Source organism: Talpa europaea (assembly GCF_964194135.1).
Source record: "Talpa europaea genome assembly, chromosome: 12".
NCBI classification, from domain to species: domain Eukaryota; kingdom Metazoa; phylum Chordata; class Mammalia; order Eulipotyphla; family Talpidae; genus Talpa; species Talpa europaea.
In genome coordinates, this window is record NC_140079.1 from 42,072,650 (window position 1) to 42,089,142 (window position 16,493).

General features: G+C 40.7%; 1 protein-coding gene across 1 annotated transcript in view; it reads right to left on the minus strand.

The window, feature by feature from the left end:
* Positions 1-16,493, minus strand: part of ADGRE3 (adhesion G protein-coupled receptor E3) — a gene marked incomplete at both ends in the record, with an annotated part of 58,027 nt that overhangs the window by 12,365 nt on the left and 29,169 nt on the right. The window contains 2 exons of the mRNA XM_084249986.1: positions 2,149-2,316; positions 11,617-11,801. Coding sequence (XP_084106112.1) covers positions 2,149-2,316; positions 11,617-11,801 — 353 coding nt within the window. The remainder of the gene's footprint in view (positions 1-2,148; positions 2,317-11,616; positions 11,802-16,493) is intronic.

A 16,493-nucleotide genomic window follows, 5' to 3' on the forward strand; every position in this document is an offset into this window, starting at 1 on the left:
CTTTAGTGTCCTTGGAAGCTGCCCTCAAACAAGATAGTTTGGAAATTGGTAAGTACTCCATTTTCCTTACCCTCGTATGGGATGCCTCTGTGGTACATATCCTAGGATGTGTCCCAGAATTGCCCAATGGGACTGAGCCCCAGTTGTCCATGGGGTTAACTTTCTCTTTAATGGATGCTTTACTAGCTGTCTTCCCTTCTTATTCCCCCACAGAGGGAAGTACTACTGATATGTCCTGGGTTCACTTTCCAGAGAAACTGTTTGCCCTCCAATCCTTGTGTTTCAGATTTGCTTGTGGGGGATCCCCCAAACTAAGATACTATTTCTGCTCTTGGGGACTCATCTCATTAAATTCAGGGACCACAGATTGGGTGAATCATGCAAAATTAACAAGATACACTAATGTGAAATGATAATCACCGTTCCTCATGTTTCTATGAAGATTTTCACTTATTTCAATGTTACCTTTAGAACATTTTAGTCTTTTATTTTTTAACCTCCAAAAACTGTGAAATATAATGCATATATGGAAAAGAACATAAATGTCAGTGAAACATATGAATGAATTAAATAAACTCTCAGATCCTGAGTTAGTTCAGTCTATGAACACTATTTCAGATGCTCTTCCCAATTGCAAACCACCTGTGCTTTTTTTTTTTTAAAGATTTATTTATTCATACAAGCACTGGGAGCATCAGAAGCATGAGAGGGTGAGAGAATTCACCAGAGCCAGAGCAGGGAACAGAAGAGGCAGACCGACAAAATACACTGCTGAGGGGAGCAGCGGGTGCAGCAGGAGAGGTCTGCGTGCTATGTGGGACCCTCGCTGGTGGCTGGGGATTGAATCGATGCTGCAGAGGCTGTGGGCAGCTTCACAGCCCAGCGCTCAACCACTGCGGCACCAGGGGAGGCCCCACCTGTGCTTTTGACTGGCTATAAACTAGGGTTCCAATGACTTCCCTCCTTGGGTTTGATTTATTTGCTAGAACAGCTCACAGAACACAGAGAAACATCTTACTCCATCGCTCATTTATTGTAAAAGGATATAACTCAGGCAGAGCCTGAAGGGAGAGATGCATAGAACAATATGTGGGGAAGTTAAGGAGCTTTGATGGCCTCTCCCTAAATCTGCACATGTCCACCATTGGAAGCTCTCCTAATCCCACCCTTTCTGGTTTTCATTACAAACTCATGATTGATCAGTTATACTCAACCTCAGAGGTCAGATATTGGGACTGAAAGTTCCAACCCGTAATGACAGGGTTGGTTCCTCTAGCAACCAGTCCCCATCTTTAGATGTGTTCAAAAGTTGCCTCATTAATATAGTAAGGGCCTCCCTGGTGGCGCAGGTGGTTGAGCGCCACACTGTGAAGCAGTCCACAGCCTCTGCAGTGTGGGTTCAATCCCGGCCAGCTGGCGAGAATCCCACATGGCACAGCAGACTTCTCTTGTCTTGCCCGCTGCTCCCCTCAGCAGTGTATTTCCTCAAGCTGCCTGTTCTGTTCCCCGCTCTGTCTCTGGTAAATCCTCGCACCCTCCTGTGAATCTGTCCTGTACCCCGGTTCTTGTATAAATAAATAAACCTTTAAAAAAGTTAATATAGTAAAAGACAACTTTCTTTCTCATCACTTAGGAAATTCCAAGGGTTTTAGGAGCTCTGTGTCCCTAAACTGGGACAAAGCCCAGATAAACATATAATATATAAACATATACATAGGCCTATATATTTATCATAAATCACAATATCACAGAGATTAAAATCCAAATAACATCAAATCAACCAATTTACATTGTACAATTCAGCAGCATTTAATATATTCACAGAGTTGTACAACCACAGCACATTGTGATATACTTTCAAAACATTTTTATTACCTCCCAATAAAACTCCATGCCTACTAAGCAGTCAGTCCCCATCCTCCTTCCCAACCCCTGACAACCACCAGTTTAATTTATCAGAATGCAATATTTTTTAGGCTCACTCATGTTCCTGATTCTTAATAGTCATATTTTAGTATTTAATTCTTATAGAGGCCTTCTCTGACCACTCTGTCTAGAGATTGCATATGTCTGTGATCTTTGGAGCCTCTATCACCACTTATAGGTTAATGAGGGACTAGGAGGGGGAGTTAAATGTTTCAATGGTACCTGGTTGGTGATGGCCATGAGGACAGCGAAACTGGACAGGTGGGTCGAACTGCACACAGTGTGGCTTTCATTCCTTTGTAGCTGGGAGCAGCCATGCCTGGACCAGTGGCCGCCCGCATTTGTGCTATCCCAGTAGACACAGAAGACCTCTTTGATACTAAGATTCATCTGAAAACAGAACACACTTTTTTGAGCGGGATTCTCAGAGTGTCAGTCTATACTGTAGGTGATGAATGAGGAGATGCTTGTGCTAGAATACTCAGGTGATTTGTATTTAAAAAAATATTTATTAATTTATGCATACAAGAACTGGGGTACAGGCGAGAGGTGCAGGGGCGGTGAGAGGATTCACCAGAGACAGAGCAGGGAACAGAACTGGCAGACTGACTGAGAACAGCAGGTGAGACAGGAGAGGTCTGCCGTACTATGTGGGTAGCTCCCTGGCCAGTCGGGGATTGAACTTGTGCTGCAGAGGCTGTGGATAGCTCCACAGAGCTGTGCTTAAGCCCTTGCACCACCAGGGAGGCCCTGATTTATTATCTCTATATCTTCTGTCTTATTAACATTTTATTTCAACTCTCTGCTGCTTCCAACCTAGTATAATGCCTGCCACATGATATAGCATTCAGCAAATATTTGTGGTTTTTTTTGCTTTATTTTATTATTATTTTTTAGTTTTTTACATCATTGTTCATTTTTAAACATTTGCTTCCCCCGACCCCCTCAGGTGTAGTTCCCATAGGGTTTCCTTAACCAATGCACCCGTGCACCATCACCACAGTCCCTGTCCCCTGTGCTCCTCCCTCTCCTTTTGATTTATTTTGACTGAAGAGGAGGCCACCAGCAAATATACCTCCAAAGTTCTAGCTCCATTGGTATTTCACATCTCCTAAAAAAGGGGCCACCTTTTTCTCCAGGAGCCAGAATTTTACCAGATTTTATTAGTTTCAAGGCCTTGACTCCCACTATGGGAATAATAAAAAAAGAGTGTAGTTTCTCCCTGTGTCAAATTTAGCTGGTCCCTTCATACCAATTTTGTCCCTGACCTTTCATAACACAATGATTGCTTCTGCTGTGACAGGGGAAATGCAAGAGAGAAACATCACTAGGAGAGAAAAAAAGAATGAATAGCCTTCAATTACTTCTGTCTGTCCCAAGGGCTCCTAGGGCGTCAATTCACGGGGCCAAGGCCATGAGTAGGATGCGTTCTTGATTGGGTGCTGTGTCTCTCCCAAGAAATCTGAACCAGCCTAGATTTCTGCTCCATTCCTACAGCTCCATACCAAATATCAAAAATTCCATCCCCAGATTTTATGTACCAGTTAAAGAAAGACTGCATTTCCCCACCTTTCCCCACTTTCTTTTTCTTTAAAACAACTTTTTTTATTTTTTAATTAAATGCATTTTCCAGCATTATTAAAATGGTTAATAAAAACACTGTGTGCTGATGTGATGTATATAGGTGTGTGTGTATCAAAATGACCACCACAGTAATATTAATTAACATTTATAATCTCATATTATTCCAATTTTTATTTTGTGGTGACAATGTAAAATCTACTCTTTTAGCAACTGTCAAATATGGAATATAGCAGGTCCTATAATAAAGTAGTTTCATTCAACTTTGTTTTGTTATAATGTTGATGAGAAAATAAAATCCTGGCAGATGTTGAGTGAAGAGATATTATTTTTTATTTTATTTTATTTATTTTATTTTATTTTTATATTCCCCGTACAATTGCGACTCCCTTATTTTGACCCCAATCCCTTCCCTCCCCGCCCCCCACCCCCCACAGAGTGTCTCTGGTTCATAGTTGTTTGTTGATTTTGATTTTTACTTTCTTATAGTTATTCTTTTTCCTGGTCCCTTATTTAAGTTTTCTAGATTCCTGCTATGAGTGAGACCATCCGGTATTTTTCTTTTTCTTTCTGGCTTATTTCGCTGAGCATGATCCCTTCCAGCGCCATCCATGTTGCTGCAAATTGCATGTGTTTATCTTTTTTGAATGCTGAGTAATATTCCATGGTGTATATGTACCACGTCTTCTTGATCCAGTCATCTATTTTTGGGCATTGGGGTTGTTTCCAAAGCTTAGCTATTGTAAATAGTGCTGCTATAAACACGGGGGTGCAGGTGCTCTTTGGAATTGATGTTTCTGTGTCCTTTGGGTAAATACCTAGGAGTGGAATTGCTGGATCATATGGAAGCTCTATGTTTAGTAGGTCCAGAAATCTCCACACAGCTCTCCATAGTGGTTGGACCAGTATGCACTCCCACCAACAGTGCAGGAGTTCCTTTTTCTCCACACCCTCGCCAACATTTGTTGTTGCTAGTTTTTTAAATATGTGCCATTCTCACTGGTGTAAGATGGTATCTCATGGTAGATTTGATTTGCATTTCCCTGATTACAAGTGATGTTGAACATTTTTTCATATGTCTGTGGGCCATTTGCATTTCCTCTTCAGAGAAGTTCCTTTTAACTCTTCTGCCCATTTTTTGACTGGATTATTTTCTTTGTTGTTGTTGAGTCTCATCAGCTCTTTGCAGATTTTTGTGATCAATCCTTTATCATTAGTGTTGTGTGCAAAAATGTTCTCCCAGTTGGTGGGTTTTCTCTTTGGTTTTGTTATTGTCTCTTTTGCTGTGCAGAAACTCTTTAATTTGATGTAGTCCCAGCTGTTTATCTTTGCGTTCACTATCACTGCTTTGGGTGATGTGTCTGTAAAGATGTCTTTGATGTGCAAATCACGTAGTGTTTCGCCTATATTTCCTTCTATATATTTTATGGTTTCAGGTTTTATGTCTAGTTCTTTAATCCATTTTGAGTTGGTTTTTGTGTATGGTGTGAGGTAGTAGTCAATCTTCATTCTTTTGCATGTAGTGGCCCAGTTTTCCCAGCACCATTTATTGAACAGACTTTCTTTGCTCCAATGCATATTCTTTGCTCCTTTGTCATATATTAGTTGACCATAAATCTGTGGGTTTATTTCTGGATTTTCTATTCCATTCCATTGGTCTGTGTGTCTGTTCTTGTTCCAATACCATGCAGTTTTGATGATTATGGCTTTGTAGTATAGCCTGAAATCTGGGAGTGTGATGCCTCCATTCCCTTCTTTTTTTTTCAGGAGAGCTTTGGCTATTCGGGGTTTTTGGTGATTCCATATGAATTTCATCAATAATTGTTCTATTTCTTTGAAGAATAACATTGAAATTTTTATTGGAATAGCATTGAATTGGTATATTGCTTTTGGTAGGATGGCCATTTTAATAATGTTTATTCTTCCAATCCATGAGCAGGGGATGTCTTTCCATTTCTTTGTATCTTCTTCTATTTCTTTTAACAGTGTTTTATAGTTTTCTTTGTAAAGGTCCTTTACCTCTTTTGTTAGATTTATTCCCAAGTATTTGATTTTTTTTGTTTCGATAATAAAGGGGGTGTTTTTTTTCATTTCTTCTTCTTCAGATTTATTGTTAGTGTATAGGAAGGCTTCTGACTTTTGCATGTTGATTTTTTATCCTGCCACTTTGCTGAACTGATTGATGAGTTCAATTAGTTTTTCTATGGAGTTTTTGGGGTTCTCTATGTATATTATCATATCATCTGCAAATAGTGATAGTTTGACTTCTTCCTTTCCTATTTGGATTCCTTGTATGTCTTTCTCTTGTCTTATTGCTCTGGCTAGGACTTCCAGTATTATATTGAAAAGCAGTGGTGAGAGTGGACATCCTTGTCTTGTTCCAGATCTTAATGGAAATGCTTTCAGCTTTTCACCATTGAGAATGATACTGGCTGTTGGCTTGTCATAGATGGCCTTTATGATGTTGAGGTATGTTCCTTGTATCCCAAGAATTTCAAGGGCTTTTATCATGAATGGGTGTTGCACTTTGTCGAAAGCTTTCTTGGCATCTATTGATATTATCATATGGTTTTTATATTTCTTTTTGTTGATGTGTTGGATAACGTTGATTGATTTTCGGATGTTGAACCATCCTTGTGTCCCTGGAATGAATCCTACTTGGTCGTGGTGAATTACCTTATGGATACACTGTTGTATTCTGATAGCTAAAATTTTATTGAGAATTTTTGCATCAGTGTTCATTAGGGAGATTGGCCTATAGTTTTCCTTTTTTGTGTTGTCCTTGTTCAGTTTTGGTATTAGTGTAATGTTGGCTTCACAGAACGTGTTAGGTATTATACCTTCCTTCTCAATTTTTTGGAAGAGTTTGTGAAGGATAGGCACCAATTCGTCTCTGAATGTTTGGTAGAATTCATTTGTAAATCCATCAGGTCCTGGGCTTTTGTTTTTGGGGGGGTTTTTGATTACCATTTCAATTTCGCTAATTGTAATTGGTCTGTTTAGGTGTTCTATTTCTTCTTTATCTAGCTTTGGGTGATTGTAGAGTTGTAGGAATTTGTCCATCTCCTCTAGATTGTTGAACTTGTTTCCATATAACTGTTCATAGTAGTTATTAATTATTCTTTTGATTTCTGCTGTGTCCGTTGTGATTTCTCCTCTTTCATTGATGATCCTGTGTATTTGTGCTTTCTCCCTTTTTTCCTTTGTGAGCCTGGCTAGGGGTTTGTCTATTTTATTTATTTTTTCAAAGAACCAGCTCTTGGTTTCATTGATCTTTTGGATTGTTTTTTTAGTTTCAATTTCATTTATTTCTGCTTTGGTTTTTATTATTTCTTTTCTTCTACTGGTTTAGGGGTTTTTTGTTGTTCTTTTTCTAGATCTTTGAGCTTCGAGATTAGGTTGTTTCTTTGAGTTCTCTCTTGTTTCTTTTTTTTTTTTTTAATTTTCTAGAGGCATGTCTTATTTATTTATTTATTTATTATTTGTTTGTTTGTTTGGTTTATACATGCACTGGGTACAGTCAGAAGTGCGGGAGGGTGAGAGAATTCACCCGAGCCAGAGAGGGGAGCAGAGCAGGCAGAAGGACCGAAGTACACTGCTGAGGGGAGCAGCGGGCGGCAGGAGAGGTCTGCGCGCCATGTGGGACCCTCCTCCGGTGGCCTGGGAGCAGCCGGGGATCGAACCGGCTGCAGAGGCTGCAGGCAGCTTCGCAACCCAGCGCTCAACCGCTGCGCCACCGGGGAGGCCCATCTCTCTTGTTTCTTGATGTGAGCATCTATTGCTATGTATTTTCCTCTTATTACTGCTTTTGCTGCATCCCATACATTTAGGAAATTGGTGTCCTCCTTGTCATTCAATTCAAAGAATTTTTTAATTTCTTCTTTTATCTCCTCGTTAGTCCAGTGGACTTCCAGTAGTGTGGGTTTCAATCTCCACGAGGTAGGAGAGTACCTGAGTACCTTGCCTTCTTTTTATGTTTTATTTCTAGTTTGATGCCTTCATGGTCAGAAAAGATGGTTGGTATGATTTCAATCTTGGTGTATCTGTTGATGTTTGTCTTGTGCCCCAGTATATGATCGATCCTAGAGAATGATCCATGTGCGCTTGAGAAAAATGTATACTCAGATTTTTTTGGGTTTAGTGTTCTATATATGTCTGTTAAGCCCAAGCGCTCTAGATCCTTATTTAGAGCTTTAGTGTCTTTACTTATTTTTTGTCTTGTTGATCTATCCATTGTTGATAGTGGTGTGTTGAAGTCTCCCACTACGTATGTGTTTTCTCTGATGTCTGTTTTCAGAGATGCCAATAGTTGTCTGATATGTTTTGGTGCTCCTTTGTTTGTTGAATATATGTTAATGAGTGTTATTTCTTCTTGAAGTATTGTCCCCTTGATCATAATGTAATGACCACTGGGGTCTCTTTTTATCTTTTTAAGTTTGAAATCTGTTTTATCTGATATGAGTATAGCTGTTCCTGCCTTCTTTTTTGGTCCATTTGCTTGTAGAATTGTTTTCCATCCTTTAACTTTGAGTCTATTTTTATCTTTTGCAGCTAAATGTGTTTCCTGGAGACAGCAAAAGGTTGGGTTTTGTTTCTTAATCCAGCCTGCAACTCTGTGTCTTTTTATTGAAGAGTTTAGTCCATTTATATTTAGAGTTAGTATTGCTATGTTAGCATCTGTATTTGCCATTGTGTTTGTCTTTCCTTTGATTTTATTTATTTATTCTTTTAATAACTTTCTTTGGCCTTCTTTTGTTGTTATTTGTCCCTCTGAGGTTCTGGCTTTAGGACTCCTTGTAGTATTTTTTGGAGTGGGGGTTTAGTTGTAATGAAATTCCGGAGTTTCTGTTTGTCTGGGAAGGTCCTTATTCTTTCTTCAAAGAGGAAGGAGAGCTTTGCGGGATAGAGTATTCTTGGTTGGCATCTGTTTTCTTGGAGTCTGTTGACTATGTCCTCCACTCTCTCCTTGCCCGCAGTGTTTCTTCAGAGAAGTCTGATGTCAGTCTGATTGGTTTCCCTTTGAATGTTATCTTTTTCTTCCCTCTTGTTAGTTTCATTATTTTTTTCCTTGTCTTGGATTCTTGGGAGCTTTACTATTAAGTGTCTTGCTGTATTTTTCCTTTCGTCATGGAAGTCTGGTGTTCTTCTTGCTTCTTGTATATCAATTTTCAGCTCCTTCTTCGCGTTTGGGACGTTCTCTTCAATTATATCCATGAATATTTTCTCTGTTCGTACATCTCTCTCCTCTCCTTCTGGGATTCCTATAACTCTTATATTTCCTTTTCTCATGGAGTCAGATAGTTCCCTAAGTCTTTCTTCGGTCTTTTTCCTTTGTACTTCTCCTTCCTTTTCTGTTTTAGTTCTTTTTATTTCTGTGTCTTCAAGAGTACTTATTCGTTCTTCCATTTCATCTATTCTGCTTTCATGGCTTTTCCCAGAGTTCTTTAGTGCCTCCATTAATTCTTTGATCTCCTGCATTTCTTTTACTTCCCTCTTTAGGGACTTAATTTCATTCTTCTGGTCATTAATTATTTCCCCCTTATCATTGTTTTCCTTTATGACTTCTGTCAGTTTTTTAATCACAGCAATTTTAAATTCTCTATCTGGAAGGCTCAGAAGTTCTTCCAAGTTACTGTCGTTGCAATCTGGTAGATGGTTTTCTTTTTGCGGTGTGCTTTTTTGCTGAGGAGTTGCTGGGTTGCATGTGGTTTTTCTACTCCCTACTGCCTGTTTTCTAATTTGCCATATTCCTTGTGACACTGTGTTGCTGGTACTGGCCGGCATCTTGGGCGACCTTCCCAGCTCACCACTGGCTCCTCTGGGGAACTTCTGCTGGGTTCACAAGTCTCCAGCAAAGAAAGGTCCCTGCTGCAAAATGGCTATGCGGGAATGCGCTTCCCTGCACGCCCGGTCTGCCCCAGTGGTGGGTGCTGCTCCCCTCTGGGCTGGAACTGCATGCTAGAAGGCACCAGGCATGGGCAAGCCTCCCAGCTTACCTCTGTCTCCTCGGTGAGCCTTCTGCTGGGTTTACACAGTCTCCAGCAAAGAAAGGTCCCTGCTGCAAAATGCCGGTGCAGGGGACACGCTCCCCTGCACGCCCGGTCTGCCCCAGCGGTGGGTGTTGCTCCCCTCTGGGCTGGAACTGCAGGCTAGAAGGCGCCCGGCATGGGCAAGCCTCCCAGCTTACCTCTGTCTCCTCGGTGAGCCTTCTGCTGGGTTCACACAGTCTCCAGCAAGAAAGGTCCCTGCTGCAAAATGCCGGTGCCGGGGACTCGCTCCCCACTGTAGGCATTTTAAACTCTTTACTGAAAATGCTGTCAAGAAAGTTGTTTCTGGGCCTCCCCGGTGGCGCAGCGGTTGAGCGCTGGGTTGCGAATCTGCCCGCAGCCTCTGAAGCGCCGGTTCGATCCCCGGCTGCTCCCCGGCTGCTCCCCGGCCACCGGAGGAGGGTCCCACATGGCGCGCAGACCTCTCCTGCCGCCCGCTGCTCCCCTCAGCAGTGTATTTCATCCATCTGCCTGTTCTGCTCCCCGCTCTGGCTCTGGTGAATCCTCTCACCCTCCCGCGCTTCTGACTGTATCCAGTGCTTGTATAAGTAAATAAATAAATCTTAAAAAAAAAAAAAGAACACTTGAAGTTAAAAAAAAAAAGAAAGTTGTTTCTATGGATTTTTCTTTTTTTTTTAAAATAAATTTTATTTTTATATTCCCCATACAATTGCAACCCCCTTATTTTGACCCCAATCCCTCGCCTCCCTGCCCCCCACTCCCCATAGAGTGTCTCTGGTTCATAGTTGTTTGCTGCACCTCCCCCTGCAGTGACCCTTAGGGCTAATGGCTTGCGCCACGGTCCCTAGGTCCGGCTGGGCAACCAGCGCGCAGGGGGAGAACAGCAAAACCCCCTGACTTGCTGCACCTCCTCCTGCAGTGACCTCTAGGAATCCCTAGGTCCGGCTGGGCAACCAGCACGCAGGAGGAGAACAGCAAAAAACCGCCTGAAGACATAGATAAGACGGAAGCCTGTTGAAAGATAACGACCACCAGAAGCCACTACAGGAATGCTGTCCGCTCGGAAACTTATCTCACCTTCTTTAGACCCACAAACTTTATTCTAATACAACTGTCTCTCTAAAATCTTTTCTCTTTCTCTGTTTAAAAGGTCATTGGTTTGCCGATTAAAAAAGAACATACGAAATCTAATAACTAGGCTGATTCAAATGAAACGTTACTAAACTCTGTGTATTAATAGAACTGCTAGCTTAATAATTTCTCTGTTGTATACTTAGCCTAGTTTGTATTAATCTAAATGATAAAAATATTACATTGTGAAAAGTAAAATTCACCCGTGTTAATTAATAGTAATAGTGAGTAGTTAAAACAAAAAGTAATCATATAAAACAAAAAGAAAAATTAATAGCCTAACTACTTAGGAATGCGCCTGGGTCCAGATGTAAATCACTGCCCTGTCAATGATAAGCTAAACCTATAAGCAAGCTGATTTCTTCACTGACGTTCGCCATTCCTATGCTTTTAGAAAACATATAAATACTGGTCACCAACTCAAATAAAATTACACTCAGATTTTCACTCTTGAAGTGTGTCTGTTTGTCATTTCTTTAACCGAATCCCTGACCACCCTGCAGTCTCTCAACCCTGAGACGGCCTCATCGTTCACTGCTGTGCTGGTCCGCGGCAGTTGTTTGTTGATTTTGATTTTCACTTTCTTATAGTTATTCATTTTCCTGGTCCCTTATTTAAGTTTTCTAGATTCCTGCTATGAGTGAGACCATCCGGTATTTTTCTTTTTCTTTCTGGCTTATTTCGCTGAGCATGATCCCTTCCAGCTCCATCCATGTTGCTGCAAATTGCATGTGTTTATCTTTTTTGAATGCTGTTCTTAGTTAGTTTTTGAAATCTGGAAATTCTGTCTACATCTGGAATTATTAAGTCTTTAAGATCTTAATTCAGACCTGCCACATTTCAAATTCTTAATAGCTATGGTGGTTGTAGGCTGCTGTATTGGACAGTGCTGGTCTAGAACCCTTGAATGAGGAGGATATGCAAATTATTCAGTCTACCTCTGTAAGCTCAAATTGTAGTTTTGACCCACCTTTGTGTGTTGAAATGTCAGAATCACAGGGTTGGAGAGAGTTGTATTCCTTTTGGGTCTAATAGCAGCACTCACTACCTGGGAGTTCAGGAGAACTTGATCATTTTCACTCATCTCTTCAAAAAAAGTTGCATTTATGATGTTTCCAAGAGACGAGTATGAAATGAAGGCAACTGCACTGGGGCCTGAGGAAACAGAACAATGGGGTCATTATGAGTGCCACCTTCTGTCCCCCCTTCCCATCCTATGCCTGTCAGGCCCCCATGATTGCTGTTACCCATGCTCAAGTGTGCCCAGGAAGCTCACTCCTCCACCTTCCATGCTCTTCCTCCCCAGAGCCAACTCATCCTCAAGACCTAGCTCAATCCAGCCTCTGACTCAAGTATTCCTGTAAGCAATTTGTGATGCTTCTTTCTCTGAACTCATATTTGAAGTCCTGCCCATGCTATGCTGCGAGAATCTAAGTGTCCATTAGTTACTTCACGTGGCTTAAATTCTATTCTCCCAACAGGCACTAAACTTCTTGAGTGACTATGCAGGGTACTTTGGAAACCACAGCAAAGAGTCAGGCATGTGGTAAATGGTGAATTCTTTTAAAGCATCTTTCTTTCCTAAATTTTTATATATATTTTTATTTTATTTATTTTTTACATTATTTTTCATTTTTGCACAATGTATGCCTTTTCATCTTGGTTATATTCCCCATACAATTGCACCCCCCTTATTTTGACCCTTCTCCCTCCTCCCCTCCACCAACACCCCCCCATAGTGTATATCTGGTTTATAGTTGCTTGTTGATTTTGATTTTTACTTTATTATAATTAGCCTTTTTTCTGGTCCCTTATTTAGATCTTCTAAATTCCTGCTATGAGTGAGACCATCCAGTATTTTTCCTTTTCTTTCTGGCCTATTTCGCTGAGCATGATCCCTTCCAGCTCCATCCATATTGCTGCAAATGGCATGAGTTTACCTTTTTTGATTGCTGGTGTACATGTACCACATCTTCTTGATCCAGTCATCTATTTTTGGGCATTTGGGTTGTTTCCATAGCTTAGCTATTGTAAATAGTGCTGCTATAAACATAGGGTTGCAGGTGCCCTTTTGAGTTAATGATTCTGTGTCCTTTGGGTAAATACCTAGGAGTGGAATTGCTGGATCATATGGAAGCTCTATCTTTAGTAGGTTGAGGAATCTCCACTTAGCTTTCCATAGTGGTTGGACAGTTTGGATAAACCCACAGATTTATGGTAAACTCATCTTTGACAAAGGAGCAAAGAATATGCAATGGAGCAAAGAAAGTTTGTCAATAAATGGAGCTAGGAAACCTGGGTTGCTACATGCAAAAGAAAGAAGCTTGGCTACTACCTCACACCATGCACAAAAACCAACTCAAAATGGATTAAAGAACTAGACATAACCTGAAACCATAAAATATATAGAAACAAACATAGCTGAAACACTACATGACATACACCTCAGCAACATCTTTAAAGACACATCACCCAAAGCAGTGATAGTGAAGGCAAAGATAAACAGCTGGGACTACATCACATTAAAGAGCTTCTGTACAGCAAAAGAGACAGTCACCAAAACAAAGAAACTAAGAAACACCCCACTGACAGGGAGAAAATTTTTGCATACAACACTAATGATAAAGGACTGATCACAAAAATCTTTCCTAAAATTAAAAAAAAAACAATTATTCCTTTCTCCCAGTTCTCTTTCAGCATGCTCAGTGAAATAAGCCAGAAAGAAAAAGGAAAATACCAGATGGTCTCACTCATAGCAGGAATTTAGAAAATCTACATGAGGGATTAAGAAAAAGACTAATTACAATAAAGTAAAAATTAAAATCAGCAGGCAACTATAAACCAGAGACACACTGGGGCGGGGGGGGGGGGCAGGGGAGAAGGGAGTAGGATCAAAACAGAGAGGGTGGGAATTTATGGGGACAATAACCAAGATGAAAATGCATACATTGTATAAAAATGAAAAATGATGTAAAATATATAAAATAAAAATTAAAAAAAATTATTCCCTTATTGTAAGATTTTTGTTTATTTTTGCATAAAAAACTGGAGTGCAGGCCAGACATGTGGAGGTGAGAGGATTCACTAGAAACAGTACAGGCAGACTGACTGAAAAACACTGCTAAGGGGAGCAGCGCGCGAGACAGGAGAGGTCTGTTGTCTCATGTGGGTCAGCTCCTGGGCCCAATAGAACTCAGACCGATTCAACCATGTGGTGGTAGCGCTGAGACTTAATTCCTAGGTCACCAGGGAGGTCCCCTTTCCCAAAACATTTTCATGTAAACAGACAATGTAAATAGACTTATGGTATTAATGTAAATAGACTTACGGTATTAATAAATACAATACTGTAAATGTATTTTATTTGTAACATTTTCTTTTCTCTAAGTTTATTTCAAGAATACAGTATATAATACATATAACATGCAAAATAAATGTTCACTGACTGTTTATGTTATCAGTAGGTTTTCCAGTCAATAGCAGGCTATTCAGCCAAGATTTCGGGGCATCAAAAATTATACATGCATTCCTCAAAGACATCTTTACAAACACATTACCCAAAGCAGTGATAGTGAAGGCAAAGATAAAAAGCTGGGACTACATCAAATTAAAGAGCTTCTGCATAGCAAAAGAGACAATAACCAAAATGAGGAGAAAACCCACTGACTGGGAGAAAAGTTTTGCACACAACACTAATGATAAAGGACTGATCACAAAAATCTACAAAGAGCTGAAGAGAATCAACAAAAACAAAGAAAATAATCCAATCAAGAAATGGGCAAATGGCCAACAGGCAAATGAAAAAATGTTCAACTTCACTTGTAATCAGGGAAATGCAAATCAAAACTACAATGAGATACCATCTTACACCAGTGAGAATGGCACATATTAAACAAACTAGCAACAACAAATTTTGGCGAGGTTGTGGAGAAAAAGGAACTCTCCTGCACTGCTGATGGGAGTGCAAAATGTTCCAACCATTATGGAAAGCTGTATGGAGATTCCTCAACCTGCTAAAGATAGAGCTTCCATATGATCCAGCAATTCCACACCTAGGTATTTACCCAAACGACACAGAAACATTAATTCCAAAGGCACCTGCACCCCTATGTTTATAGCAGTACTATTTACAATAACTAAGCTTTGGAAGCAACCCAAATGCCCCAAAATAGATGACTGGATCAAGAAGATGTGGTATATATATACAATGGAATATTTATTACTCAGCAATCAAAAAAGATGAACTCATACAATTTGCAGCAACATGGATGGAGCTGGAAGGGATCATGCTCAGCGAAATAATCCAGAAAGAATAAGAAAAATACCGGATGGTCTCACTCATAGCAGGAATTTAGAAAACCTAAATTAGGGACCAGGAAAAAGACTAATTAGTACAAAGTAAAAATCAAAATCAACAAGCAACTATAAACCAGATATATACTATGGGGGGGGGGGCGGGTGGAGGGGAGGAGGGAGAAGGGTCAAAATAAGGGGGGTGCAATTGTATGGGGAATATAGCCAAGATGAAAATGCATACATTGTGCAAAAATGACAAATGATATAAGAAATATATAGAAAAAATTATATGTGCATTTATGACTACACATGGGAATGGCTCCCCTTCCTCCTGTGTTGTTCAAGGATCAAATGTAGATATGTATGTATGTAGATATGTATTCATATATATATATATGAATCACAGGACCTCCCTTGTGGTGCTAGAGGTTAAGCACCGCATTATGAAGCAATCTGCAGCCTCTGTAGCACGAGTTCGATCCCTAACCCGCCAGGGAGCAACCCACATGGTGCAGCAGACATCTCTTGTCTTGCCCGCTGCTCCCCTCAGCAGTGTTTTTCAGTCAGTCTGCCTGTTCTGCTCCCCACTTTGTCTCTGGTAAATTCTCTCACCCTCCACAGTTCTGGCCTGTAGCCCAGCTCTTGTATGCATAAATAAATACATCTTAAAAAAAATCACATATAGGGCCTCCCCGGTGGCGCAGCGGTTGAGCGCTGGGTTGCGAGGCTGCCCGCAGCCTCTGCGGCGCCGGTTCGATCCCCGGCTGCTCCCCGGCCACTGGAGGAGGGTCCCACATGGCGCGCAGACCTCTCCTGCCGCCCGCTGCTCCCCTCAGCAGTGTACTTCGGTCCTTCTGCCTGCTCTGCTCCCCGCTCTGGCTCTGGTGAATTCTCTCGCCCTCCCGTGCTTCTGACTGTACCCAGTGCATGTATAAACAAAAAAAACAAACAAATAAATAAATAAATAAAAACATGCCTTAAAAAAAAAATCACATATAAGCATAAGTAATATGAACATATTTGCATGTCAATAAATATTCATTATTCTTCATAGCTGCTAAGAAGTCCACATGACAAAGAGGTCATACACAGTGAGCAGTTAAGGGTAAGCACTAGGGTTCTGGGTTCAAATCTCAATGTTGCCATGAACTTAGCTGTGCGGTCATCCTATTGGAATAAATTTCTTAACAAACTTTTCTATTTAGGCTCCTCTGCCTTGCTTGAGGGATGAGATACAGGAAGTTGACTTTCCTGGGTTCCTCTGAGTTAATGGCAGTTTCCATTCACCAGAATGAAACAATGGTAGGTGGTTGTGACAGAGCAGATGTGACAGAGCAAAATCTCAAATGTAAAAAAAGTGTCTGCAGAGGTTTCCAAGGTTGGTCTCTGTGGCCTGGGTTTGTTCACTGGAACAAAATAAAGGGTGGCAGGGCATCATGTGATTGTGTGTGTCCAGTTGCCCATGATGGTCCTAGTTCACACCTGGTGTCCTGATGAGATTTAATAGCATCCCCTTCCAATCCTGCAATTGTCTGTTTGAAGATAAATTAG